Below are 14,316 nucleotides of genomic sequence, written 5' to 3'. Positions count from 1 at the left end.
GGGATGCACTTGCAGATCGGGAGAGGTCGCATCTCATTCATCTCCTCCCATAGAGATCTGTTCTTCGTGTAATACTCATTTACGGAGTAGTTTCCCTGCTTGAGCTTGTAGATCTCATCTTGTAGAACACAGATCCGGTGCGGATCTCTCTGCGAGAACCTCTTCTTGAGGTTGTTCCAGACGTCCTTGGCGACATCCATATATATCACACTCTGCGCAATGGTTGGATGGACCGATTTGAGGATCCATGACTTGATCATCATATTACACCTCCTCCAAGCAGCGTAATGAGATTGAGTTCTCTCCAGCGGTTCGATGCTGCCGTCAAGGAGAGACCACTTGTTCTTCACTTCCAGAGCAGCTTGCATCGCTATGCTCCATGAGCCATAGTTGGAGCTTCCCGTGAGAGGTGGACTGACCAGAATGTTATTTGGATTTTCATTGACACTAAGATGAAGCGGATTCTCGATGTCCTCTGCTAGGCCTCTCTGCAAAGCATTGTGCGAAGTTGCGGTGATCGGAGGTTGACTCATCGAGAAAGTCAGATTTGGTGGTTGATTGGATTCATCATTGCCGGTGATCGCTGCGGCGGCATAGCTAGTTCTCCACCGCTCTGATAGCATGACGAAAAGGAATCAAGAGCAGAACATGGATGAAGTTTATTGATCAAGTGAGATGTGTGAGAATGGTAATTGAATTCATTACAGAGAAGAGGCAGCTAAGCAGCTTATATAGGAAGAAAAGAAAGGGCGCCAAGGCCGTTGTAACTGCCTAACTAACAAGCTAAAGGAAAGGACTAATTAGCCCTTGTCTTCTTGCCTTCAAGCTCTAATAGCTTTGACCATGTTACAAAGTATTGGGTAATGACAGCGTCCAGTAGTAGGTTGTTGTACTTGTTTTGTAACAGACAGACTCACAGACAAGTTAGCAAGATTGCGACATATATATTTCATAACACTACTAAATTAACATAAAACAACTACTACAAATATAATTAGAAGCACACATTGCATCAGCATTAATTACATTGGAACAATCACAAGCTCATCATTGGACCCAACAGTAGAGGTTGAAACTGTTGGATCTTGTGTTTCACTCTCCATCCATCTACGCCATTCATCAATGGACAATGGCTGACTTGGACCAATGCCTAAAAGTTGCCGCTCTTCAAATAACTTTAGAATATCTTCAATTTTTCCAAAAAGGACAGCTGCATTAATAATACTTTGAAGTCTTTCCTCAACAGCATTGTTTATGCACTTGGTAGTTATCAGGTGCGGCAAATTCGTAAGACAAGCTGCCAATATATTTGCAATCATGCAAATTAATTTCCTAAACAACTCTTCAGCTTTGTACTCACCATTCCCATAGTATAAAAGAATTGTCTGGCTGATTCTGTACATTGAATTAGCAGCTAAAACATTTGCAGGCCAGTACAGAGGATTTTCCACAAGATTTTGGCTTCCTGTGGAACTGAACTCTTTGACAATCCTTTCAGCTTCATCAGCAAGACCTTGAATAATCTCCCTGGCAGAACGAACTTCCCTAATTGTATCCCCAACATCCACATCCAGCCACTTCTTATGAAGCTTAACTCCCACCCACACAACACTTGCTGCATTTTTAATGCATTTCGACGACACATGCTTCCCGTCCAGTACATCTATACGGCTTGCATATTGGAGGCCTTCATCAACACTTCTTACTAGCTCATCAACATGTTGATTTGCAATGTTTGGAAGTGCAACGGCCAGGGTTGCAAGTGTCATCACTGGAAGTGTCCAACAGTTAGGAGGTTCTTCTGATAATAGACTCGGAACTTGGCTGCTATCAAATTGTATTGCACCTTTATAAAAGAAACTTTGTTTGAGAAGATTGAGTAGACTACGTGGTTGTTGACGCTTTCCCCCATTAACATGAATATTCAGCTTAAAAATAATTGTCCTCAACAATGATTTTGGCAATTGTTTTTCTCCTTCAACAAGTATCACAAAATGGCTGAGGTCTATCTCTTCTCTCATTTGGTCATTTGAAACTTCAAGTTCACTTAACAATTGTTTCCATAAATGATTACCAAAATATACTAATGGAAACCATCCATAAAAACAAACCATACAACTAAACTTAATAAATATGACAACCAGAGTCTGCAGTAGTATGAAGAAAGTCAAGATTAATCTTTTTATATGGTGGAGAAGTTTTATGAGCAGCTTGTTTCTTTGAATTCTCATAGGTATTGGACTCTGTCTCCATTCTCGTAGATTTTCAGTCCAATAGGGCTCAACTGTGAAATCTTTTCTGGAGATTTTGATCCCATTGTCCTCATACTTACAAATCAGGACTTGAGTCAATAAGATTATAGATGATACGAAAGACACCATCGCGACACCAAATTGAAAAAATATAATCAATGGGACGGACCACTTATAATCAGATTGCTTATTCTGACAAGTAGTACTCCAGTATGCATCGGTACTAGTTGTTTTACTTCTTAAAACTCCTTGAAAAATAATAAGTGCAGAAAATAGGGAGATGATGTTCGAAAAAATGAAAGAAGCCAACCTTGTGATCAGAAGTTGAGGGCTACCAGATGTTGCCATCACCCAATACTTTATAATGCTCAATCTCAGCTCTTCAACTCTAAGTAAATGCCCCCCAGCTGCTGCTTCCATTTGTTTCACTAGCGTCTGATGCTTTGATTCTGCGCGTTTCTTAATCGCTGGAACTGTTAGAGCTGTACACACAATTGCTATGAACATGCAGAACAGCAAAACAAGAGCGAAAATGATTTCTGGAAATAATGAAAAATCAAGTACGCCGGTTCCAAGTTGGATGCATAAATCCACAAGGACGGTGAATACCAATATGCTCAAAGCCGTGAGATTGGTGAGCATATCTGTGCCATTCATAGAGCCCAGTGAAGTGAAAAATTCACCTATAGCCACAGTTAAGAAAACCGTGCTATTGATTTTTGACAGGTTATCATTGTAAGACCACATGGGAGATGTGAGGTCGCCAGTGAGCTTGGTAGCCACAGCTAATAGTGTCAGCCAAGTTGCATTCAGACCGAAGATATTGACAGGAAATGACAACACGTTTAGAGACATTGCCATGAAGCAGAACATAGAAGCAACGGCTACGTAAAGGCCAATATATGGCATCGGAGAAACGTTCTTCTCCATTATTCTTCTAACATAAAGTGTACAGTTTGGGTTACTGTACGTGAACGACATGTTTATAGGAGGAGGAGGATTATTCATTTTGATTCAACTAAACTTACATACAACTCTTCTGTCTTTCTATAGCCATGTAAGCTGGAATATATATATATATATATATATATATATATATATATATATATATATATATATATATATATATATATAATAAAGACGGACAATACAAACAACGCGTTATTGGGTGCATGCAGAATTACTGTACGTATTTTTGACTAACCAAACTTTCAGAAATTTGTGCTAGCTTTAGCTTTTAATAATTTCCAGGAAACCCACTTGTCGTGCAAGCTTTTCTTTTTAACAATCACAATTTGAAATTTTGGCAAAGTTTTAGTAATTTTAGTTGGAATTTTAATTTATGCAGCTGGCAGACAAGAAGTTGGCCGGACTAGACTACGTTGAGCCTATAACATCATTTACTAATTAATTTAAAATAATAGATAAAACGGGTTTACATTACTTTTTCATTTTTTTTTTAATTTTTTTTAGAGTAAAAGATATTTTTGGTCCTAAACTTATAGTGGCTTAGACAATTTTAGTCTTTCATAAAAAATTTTGCCATTTTTTGGACAGACTTATCATGACGAGGACAATTTTAGTCCTCCGTCTATATTTCTGTTAGAAGGTCATCTAAATGAAGGGCAATTTTGTCATTCAATGTGATGGGTCCATGTCCAGCCCACTACTGCCGGTGATGAAAGCGCCCAGACCACGACTTGGACCACGTGTGTATATACGAGTCAAAAAATCCAACACTGTGCAAGCTCCGTCTTCCATTATTGTAGAGGATCCAACACTCATCGCCGCTCCGCCGTGCCTGTTACCCGTCCGTCCCAAGCCGCCGCCGAGTAGCATCGTTGATGGTGACCCATCTGTTGCCCACGTCTTAACAAGAGCAAACTCCAAAATAGTCCAGGGAGATTCTGGAAGAACCTTCCTGTTGATGGATGTGGGTGGTGGCATATTTCTCAGTTACTGAAGAATGCATTTGGAGGATGGAAAAACAAGGAAAATAGTAGTTAAATGGTGCATGCACTCTGGTTGGCAGCTAATTGGTGGAGATAGCGGTGGAAAGCAGAAACCAAGAGAGTGGATTTTTATAAACGAAAAGAAAATAAAAATTAGTGGAGGAAGTTACTGCCACCGGCCAAATTTCCCGGCATTTACCGAGCTCTCCAACGATTGGTTCCCTGGTCTCCGATCGCTTGGAAGGTTTCGCAGTTCTCCAATGTGAGCTTTGTACCGCTTCTCGGTCAAATTCATGGACTCCATTGACGGTCGACGACCCAAACCTCTGATCCATCTTTATTACTTTTTAGCACATCTACTTTTTGGGTCCACGGCGGTGGCGTAGACGGTGTACACCAAGCCGAAGGCCATCACAATCTTCGATTGGGGCCGCTCCGAGACCACGGAGACAGATCACTTGGGAGGTCGAATCGAAAACGGCATGGGTTCCTCTTCTTGACCAGAAATGTTGAGAAGAAGAACACATCCTCCGTCTAGGTGAACGCCGCGACGACTTTGGTGAATCTGTCGTTAGAAAACCGGAACAAAGTGAAATAAGTGTGTTCTGCAATCGTTTCGCATGCAGCTGATCGATCCCCCGGAATGGTAGGACCACATTGCTAGCGCGCTCTTCAGCCAAGCCTTAGACGATCGGAACAAAACGACAATAGGCGTTCTCAGAGCTCTCCCTCCGCTTTTCCACTCTCTACGTTCAGAATCCGAACAGTGAAACTCAGCTCCGTTCAAGCCCTACTTTCCGTGGTGAAATTCGGTCACATGACAGGTCCCATTCTCCTAGTTCTCTGCAATCTCGCAGCCAGCCCGGAAGGGCGTGCAACCATGCTCGACGGTGGTGCCGTGGAGTGCTTCCTCAAAATGCTAAAAACAGAGGATCTTGACTTAGACTTCACTAGAGAGAGTTGTGTTACTGCATTGTATGGCCTCAGTCATGGCGTCAAAAGGAGGTTGGATGAATTGACATAATTACTCCCTCTCAAACGGTTAACCGGCAATTTAGACGGAGGACTAAAATTGTCCTTGTCAGGATAAGTCTGTCCAAAAATGACAAAATTTTTTATAGAGGACTAAAATTGTCCGTGCCACTATAAGTTTAGGACTAAAAATGTATTTTACTCTTTTTTTTTTTTTATTCTCAATTTTTCTTAAATGTACAAATAAACATAGTCTATTAACTATCAAATAAATAATATTTAATTTATTTTTTTTCTATAAATTATTTTATTTTGGAATTTCGTAAAATAATTTTACATAATTTGAAGCTTTATTTTTGTTATTTTATAATATTTGAAATTAATTTATAGAGCAAATACCAATTTCGGTCCCACAAGTATTAGTAAAATGACGGTTTTGATCCACATGTTTAATTTCTACCAATTTTCATCCACGACTATTGTTTTAGTACCAATTTGAATCCATGACTATTATTTTAGTACCAAAATTCATCACATCGGTCACCCATCTATTTAAGACATCCCGAAATCTAAAACTTTTAAGGGCATTTTCGTCATTTTCAACTTAAGATTTCAATTTGAGCATAAATAAATGAATTTAAGCCATAAGATCGATCTCAATTCACAATTTTCATCCTCATCCTACCTTTAATTTGAGGAAGAAAACTGTGAATTGGGACATATCTTATGGCTTAAATCCCTTTATTTATGCTCAAATAGGGATCCTAATTTGAAAATCACGAAACTACCCTTAATAATTTCATATTTCGGCATGTTTTAAACGAAGGGGTGACCGGCGTGATGAGTTTTGGCATTAAAACAATAGTTGTGGATGAAAATTGGTACTAAAACAATAGTCGTGGATGAAAATTGGTAGGAATTAAACATGTGGACCAAAACTGTCATTTTGTTAATTCTCGTGGGATCAAAATTGGTAATTGCTCTTAATTTATATATTGATATGTAGAAAAGAATAATTGTAGAAAAATAATTGTTTTAAGTGATTTACAGTGATATTACTTTTTAAATTGGGTTGAAATAGTACATAATGCTGAATTGTAAATGTAAAATTATACGACATTGCAGATAACCTTAGTACGAAGAGTTTATGGGGTAGGCAAAATTACTGCGACAAAGGATATCTACTTTCGTAGCGAGGATACTCATATTAATTATTTTAATAGTAATGTGCAGGAATTTGTGTTAAGAGCAAATTACACTTTTGGTCCTATGATTATAGGGGGCGTGTTAATTTCGGTCCATGACTTTAAAAACTAACAATTTAGTCCTTTAACTTTAATTTTTTTTAGCAAATTTGGTCCCTCCGGCTGCCCAAATCACAGGTGAAAATTAACCGGAAAAACTTAAACTTTTGTAAATTTTTTATTCATGAGGACATAATGGTCATTTCATCCTCGTTTCTTCTTCTTCCTTGCTGCGCCTGCAAAGAACTGGCATAACCCAAGGAAAGAAACATGCCAGAATGAATGCAGTGCTTTATATTAACGATTGGGCTTAAATTTAAAGATCGTGAGCTAACAATGGCACACTAAATGCATGTCAAGTTAAAGAACGTGAACACAACAAAATCTAAACTTTCTGAAGCTTGTTTCAAGGCAGTCAACGAAGCTTGAACTAAACACAACCATGACGGCAGAGGCAGAGCAACAACTATCATGGAGCTCGCGCGTGTTTCTCTCCCTAAAAATTTCTCTCTGCCTTCTCTCTAAAAAACTCGGTTCGGCCGAGACGCGTCAACGATTTTTCAGGCCCCGGCGAGCCTCAATCCGGCGATCGGCTCCGGCCATCCTCTTCGTCTCGTTGAGGCAGTCAAGGAGGTGGGTCAGTCGCCACCTGACCCTTATCCCTAAATTAATTTGGATATTACAAAAGAAACACATGATTACTATATGAAAGTGTGCACTTTGTAGTTATTAAGCCAACAGTTTGATCAACTTAGTTGGAGTAATAATATTTAATTTTGAGAAATATTATAATTGTGTAGTTCCAACTAAATTCATCCTAAAATGTCAAGTTTTAAAAATACAAAAACAAAAAATTAAAACAATTAATCCTAATATAATGACATCCGATCCAAAGCATCAATATAAACAAAAAATCAAAACAAAAATTTAAAAGGACTAATCAAAAATTAAAAATCAAATTACCAATATAGATGGAATGATATCCCTTTTAAATTAGGGAGTGATGTTCTTAATTGAAGGGTAATCAAATCTCATAGTTGTAGTTTAAAAAATTGTCAATCAAACAATAATTATGATTTTCATTATCATTCCTAGTGTGAAAATTCATGAACCAAACACACCCTATAATATTGTAAGATTAAATACACTCTATAAATTCAAACTCTACTAATATATATATATATATATATATATATATATATATATATATATATATATATATATATATATATATATATATATATTGATGGGGATATTGGGTGTGGGCCATGGATGCAGAGGGCTTATGGAATTGGGCCGACAAGGGGGGGGGGGACAAAGTTGGGCCGGAAGGCCAGGAGGAGCCGCCGGCGGCCAAACCCGGCCGCCGACCGGGGCGCTGGCCCCGGTCGGCCGTGGCTTGCCCAGCGCGCGCTGGGCGCGGGCCAGCGTGGCCTCAGCGCCCGGCGCGCGGGGGGCCACGGGGCACGCGCGCTGGGCGCGGGCCGGCGTGGCCTCAGCGCCCGGAGCGCGTGGGGGCCACGGCCGGCCCCAGGCGGGGGCCGGCGCCGGTGGCCCAGCGACGACACCGACCGGGGCGTTCGCCCCGGTCGGGCGTGGCGCGACCAGCACGCCCTGGGCGCGGGCCAGCGTGGCCTCGGCGCCCAGCGCGTGCTGGGGGGCCACAAGCGGTCCGGGCGGGGGCTGGCGCCGACCGGGGCGCTGGCCCCGGCTGGCCGCGACGCGACCAGCGCGCCCGGGGCGCGGGCCAGCGTGGCCGTGGCGCAACCGACGCATTTGGCGCGCGGCCCCGGCGTCCCGCGGCGTTGGTCTCGGGCGATCTCCACAGGCGGGGGGGGGGGGGGGGGTGCGCCGAGCATGGTGAGTTGGAGGGTGGTGTGAGTGAGGTGGCAGAGGCAATGGGAGTCGGGAAAGGCGGAGAACGTGGTGTAAATGGCGAGGGACAAGCGGAGTGGGGAAATGGAGATGGATTGCATGGGACACGTGGACGCTAATGGAGGAGGGGGGTTTGCTATAAATAGGAGCCCTGGACCTCTGGCTAAGGGGGCAAGACAGACACGATAGACACTGCGGTCTAGTGGTCTTGATCTCATACTCTCAATCCAGTCACCTGGGTTCGATTCCTACCAGTAGCATAGTTCGCTATAGCCCATCCTGTGGGTCTTGTTCTTTGTAATTGGGCTGCCATTCTGGGCCTATACCTCGGGCTTTTGTACGCATTGTTCTAGGCCTAGCGCCCTATCCCCCGTCCTGTGTTCCTATACCCGGTTTATGGTGAACCCGGTCCCAATAAAACCATCATATATATATATATATATATATATATATATATATATATATATATATATATATGTATATATAGGGATGCACTCAGGTGCGAATAAGTGTTCAGGAGAGAAATGCGAACGAATCAGCACGCGACAGTGTCTAGATCTAATAACTTAAAAAAAAACGCGGTGGCATTTTCGTAAATAATTGAACATCGAAGTGCAAGTAAAATCACTTACAAGTACACCTACTTTCACCTATAAGTGCATGTAATTTTGCCTTGTTAGCATTCACTTTTGTGCTTATAACTCTATGTGCAACTATTTATAACTATAGGTGCAACTACTTATAACTATAGGTGCACCTACTTTCACCTATAAGTGTATGTAATTTTGCCTTGTTAACATTCATTGATCTGAGTTCAGCGGGTAGTAATACCCCTGAAAACCACTCGCAAACATTCATACACCTGGGTGCAACTACTTATAACTATGTGTGCAACTACTTAGAACTATAGGTGCAACTACTTAGAACTATAGGTGCAACTAAGTATTGATGCCCAGTGTAAATTTTTACTTGCACCTATAATACATTTTACATGCACTTGTAATACATTTTACTTGCACTTCGATGTTCAATTATTTTCGAAAATGCCACCGCGTTTTTAAAAAAAATCAGTGTTTCTCATCCATTAGATCTGGACACGTGGACGGACAGAATCCATTCCTATTTCGCGCCTGGGCGAAGCATTCGCACCTGAGTGCGATCCTATATATATATATATATATATATATATATATATATATATATATATATATATATATATATATATATACACACACACACACACACACACACACACACACACACACACACACACACACACACACACACACACACACACACATAAATACTAGTGAAAACTAATATACTTTTCCAATATGGACAAAAACGTGCTATTTAAAAAATCTTTTCAGATCAAAACTCCATTCTTCCAACTAAATGATTACACTTTGAAAGTCAATTTCACATTCATTTATTATCCATTTTGAGTCTATAGTACATTAAAATAAATCTCTCACTCAGGGTGTTTGGTACTTCCCATCAATTAAATTTCAAGGAAAATGTTTCCAAAGAAAATATTTAATGGGAATATATAACTTTACTGGAAAAATTAATTAGCATGCAATGTTTGGTCTTACCCTAGAAATATACAATTAAATTACGTGGAAAATTAATTAACACTTTTTGTTCATTTAAACTTTCCTAGGAAAATCTTTAAAATTTCCAATATATCCTTGCTATATAAGAGATTTTTAACATGTCAAGTATGACACCGAAAAAGATAATATGTAATTGAATAAAGTTAGTAGATTCTCGGTAAACCAGAGGAAAAATAATCTCACCCCCTTAATTGGGTGAAATTTACTTTCCTTGATATTACGGATAGGAATGTGATTCCATTACCTAAGTTTTCTTAAGTCAAAGATTGTACAAACGTAAAAATAAATTTTTCATCTTTTAAATATCCACGAAAATAATTAAAAATTTTAAAAAGATCAAAATATCCTTACCTAAAATATAGTTTGACTAGAAAAATCATTGTAAAGATAAAAAAATATCCAAAATATAATAGTATGGGAGTTAAAATCTGCTTGAATAAAACTAAAGAAAGTAACATCCGCTAAAATGAACTATTTAGGTTAATTTTCATTAGTTCGCACCCCCCTTAATAGGGTTCAAGTTTCAATCCTATTTGAGGATGATATATATTTTTTTAAATTTCAGCTACGCGTCTTTTTTTGAAGACAGCTACCCATCTTTTTTTTTGCAAGATTTGTAATCTTAACATGTCCATTTGATTTTTTTTTTTTCCAATCTAGCTTTTTAAATAATAATAATAATAATAATAATAATAATAATAATCATAATAATAATAATAATAATAATAATAATAATAATAATAATAATAATAATAATAATAATAATATGTATTTTCTAATATATATTTACTAAATAAAAATTATTCTATTTTGAATTTCGGAAAAAGATTTCACATAATTTGAAGTTTTATTTTCATTATTTTGTTAATATTAAAAATTAATATATATATCAATAGAAGAAAATAATTGTTTTTTAAATTGGATTCAAATTGTAGAGGTGTTTTAATTCAATTCCAAAATCAATTTCAACTTCACATAATTTCCTAGAAACCAACTTGGTAATTATTAGGAGACAGAAAGCAAAAGGAATGTGGAAAAATAAAATTTGCAGGTTAGGACAAAAAAAAAAAAAAAAACAGTTCTATCCACTGTTATGAGGCCACATTCTTTTGACAATTAGCAATTGTAAATAATTAGCAAATTGTATAAAATTTCTGCATAAATATTATTTTGAAATTTTGAATAAAAGTTTGCGAGGTACTTTGAGATTTAACGTAACAAACCATGTATATATATATATATATATATATATATATATATATATATATATATATATATATATATGTATGTATATGTTGTGTAATTAGGTTGTAAAATCCCAAAAATAATAATCCTACGAAAAGATTAATATTATATGGGAAAACAGAAAAACTGGGAAGGAAAAGGTGGAGTGTTTGGATATAGCATGTTTAGCAAGAGTTTGAACACAAAGTTCTTTTCCTTAAAACCTTATTTTGCTACCTCCCACAAGTGCTAGGAGCGTTGTAGCCTTGGTTTCACAGGATAAAACGTGCTACGATTCTTTGTTTAAGCACCTAAACAAAGAACCCGGCAAACAAAGCACAGCAAGAACACTGGTTGGCTAAAGAAGAGAGTAGAAGCAGAAGTTTTGAAGCAAACTATACTGGAATTTCTTAGTTTCGTGTACTGTATAAATGCTTCTGCCCTACCTCTCTTTATATATGGCTGTTGGAAGGGATAACATTTAACATGACCATTAATTGGTATTAAACCAATTGTATAACACCTGTAACGGTCACCCACTAAGTAGGATTAAACTCAGATTTAAAATTGGAATTAAAACAGTATTAATTCCGTAACAGATGAGTTTAATCTGTACAACAGACTGAACTTTCGGGTTTCAGACCGTTGGGGTGCAGGTTCACACGAGAGCACAAGGACCAGCAACACGAGAGTACATCTCTCGTGTGTGCTGTGGTGCAACCCGGGATAGCATTCAACATGGCCATTAATTGGTATTAAACCAATTGTATAACACCTGTAACGGTCACCCACTAAGTAGGATTAAACTCAGATTTAAAACATTATATTAATTTCGTAACAGATGAATTTAATCTGTACAACAGGCTGAACTACCGTTGGGGTGCAGGTTCACACGAGAGCACATCTCTCGTGCCCGCAGGTGCCGACGCACGCGAGCTCGGGCTTGAATTGAGCCTTTTCAATCTCTTCTAGTTGGATTTTGATTTGCACACCCCCCCCCCCCTCCTATTGTATAAATGCTTCTGCCCTACCTCTCTTTATATAGGGCTGTTGGAAGGGATAACATTTAACATGACCATTAATTGGTATTAAACCAATTGTATAACACCTGTAACGGTCACCCACTAAGTAGGATTAAACTCAGATTTAAAATTGGAATTAAAACAGTATTAATTCCGTAACAGATGAGTTTAATCTGTACAACAGACTGAACTTTCGGGTTTCAGACCGTTGGGGTGCAGGTTCACACGAGAGCACAAGGACCAGCAACACGAGAGTACATCTCTCGTGTGTGCTGTGGTGCAACCCGGGATAGCATTCAACATGGCCATTAATTGGTATTAAACCAATTGTATAACACCTGTAACCAGGACTATGTGGTCTAATGGTATCCGAGTTGGACTTCCAATTGGAAGATTATGAGTTCAAGCCTCAGTGGAGGCGTTATTGGTTCTTTGTGTTTCAGTAGGTTGAGAAAGTATATGAACAGATACTACAATGTAATAGAACCAGTAGCTTTCAAAAAAAAAAAAAAAAAAAGTATAACACCTGTAACGGTCACCCACTAAGTAGGATTAAACTCAGATTTAAAACATTATATTAATTTCGTAACAGATGAATTTAATCTGTACAACAGGCTGAACTACCGTTGGGGTGCAGGTTCACACGAGAGCACATCTCTCGTGCCCGCTGGGGTGCAAGTTCACACGAGAGCACATCTCTCGTGCCCGCAGGTGCCGACGCACGCGAGCTCGGGCTTGAATTGAGCCTTTTCAATCTCTTCTAGTTGGATTTTGATTTGCACACCCCCCCCCCCCCCCGGGTGAGAGAGCCTCTATGCTATACAATTCTACAAGCTTCAAAAGAGCTCTTGTATATAAGATGGGCAAATCTTCTTTCCAAACCAATGTGGGACAAAGTTCACTTTGTTCCCTTCATTTCCCAACTCAAATGGGTCTACTTTGAGAATCAATATCTGATTCACCCATTATCCGTTTTGAGCGTACAATATATCAATCTCTTCGTCTTACTATGAAGAATTCGAATCCACTTTGACCCGACCCAAATCGGAAGTGGACCCCACTGATAATTGTACCACAAAATAGCCACTTAATATGCCATTTTAAGCTAATTTTTCCAACAATATATATATATATATATATATATATATATATATATATATATATATATATATATATATATATATATATATATATACATCATTTATAGATTTTTTTTTTGTATTTTGTATTTTGTAGAGATATTAACAATTAGATATTTATTTCACGTTTAAAAGTACGTGTTAGTATAATTCGTAGTTACTTAATAATACAATAAATTAATAATTATTTGTATATACTTATTTCTTGGTTAATTGGATGTAAGTTTTGAAGTTTAAATTTTGAATGAAAATTTAAAAAATTGTTCATAAGCGAAGCACGACCCGACGCAACATGTTATCTGTCGTTATATCGTGGACCGCGGTGCATAATCGATTATGCACCGCGCATCAAAACGACTTTGTTTCTTTAAGTAATGAAACGACGCGTTGTTAGTGTTAACGGAGTGACACTACAATGTATCTAAACTGATACTGCCTCACGTATTATTTTTTTATTATCAAATGAAACTGCAGTTATATCAAAATTATACTGTAGTTGTGGTGAAATATAACTGTAGTATATATAAAATGAAACTGAATAACATTTTACATATTTGAGTGTATATTGTACAATGAAGCTGTAATTATTCGAAATGATCGTGTAGTTGTGTTTTAATGAAACTATAGTGTATATAAAATAAAATGAAATAACATTTTCACATATTGGAGTATATAAATATTGAATGAAACTGTAGTTATATTGAAATGAAACTGTAGTTGTGTTGAACTGAAACTGCAGTGTATACAAAATGAAACTGAAGAACAGAGTTATTTTTTGCGGAACGGTGCAAAACGGCACGAAACGGATTCCGTTTCTTTTCATTAAATAAACGATGTTGTTTTGATGCGCTGTGCATAATCGATTATGCACCGCGGTGCACGATATAATTTGCCACATGTTATGTAGCACGCTATACAGGACCATGCAACTCACATTTTTAGACTATCATCCAGACTTGAATAAACGTTGATTGCAAAAAACACTAATTAGCAGTGCATTTCCAATATGGCTCGTCGCTA

The 14,316-nt window shown here is 38.1% G+C and overlaps 1 protein-coding gene across 1 annotated transcript; it reads right to left on the bottom strand.

Moving 5' to 3' along the window:
• Positions 1-1,022: 1,022 nt before the first annotated feature.
• LOC109189663 lies at positions 1,023-3,233 on the bottom strand. The gene has a single exon (XM_019340276.1). It carries the CDS (start codon positions 3,231-3,233, stop codon positions 1,023-1,025), a length of 2,211 nt encoding a protein of 736 aa, XP_019195821.1.
• Positions 3,234-14,316: the final 11,083 nt, after the last annotated feature.

Source organism: Ipomoea nil, unplaced genomic scaffold (assembly GCF_001879475.1).
Source record: "Ipomoea nil cultivar Tokyo-kokei standard unplaced genomic scaffold, Asagao_1.1 scaffold1562, whole genome shotgun sequence".
In the NCBI taxonomy this organism is placed as follows: Eukaryota; Viridiplantae; Streptophyta; class Magnoliopsida; order Solanales; family Convolvulaceae; genus Ipomoea; species Ipomoea nil.
This window is presented reverse-complemented; position numbering and strand designations above follow the sequence as displayed.

What these genes read in the sequence shown, in the direction of transcription:
- LOC109189663 (XM_019340276.1), bottom strand. Translation starts at nt 3,233, where the DNA reads ATGTCGTTCACGTACAGTAACCCAAACTGTACACTTTATGTTAGAAGA.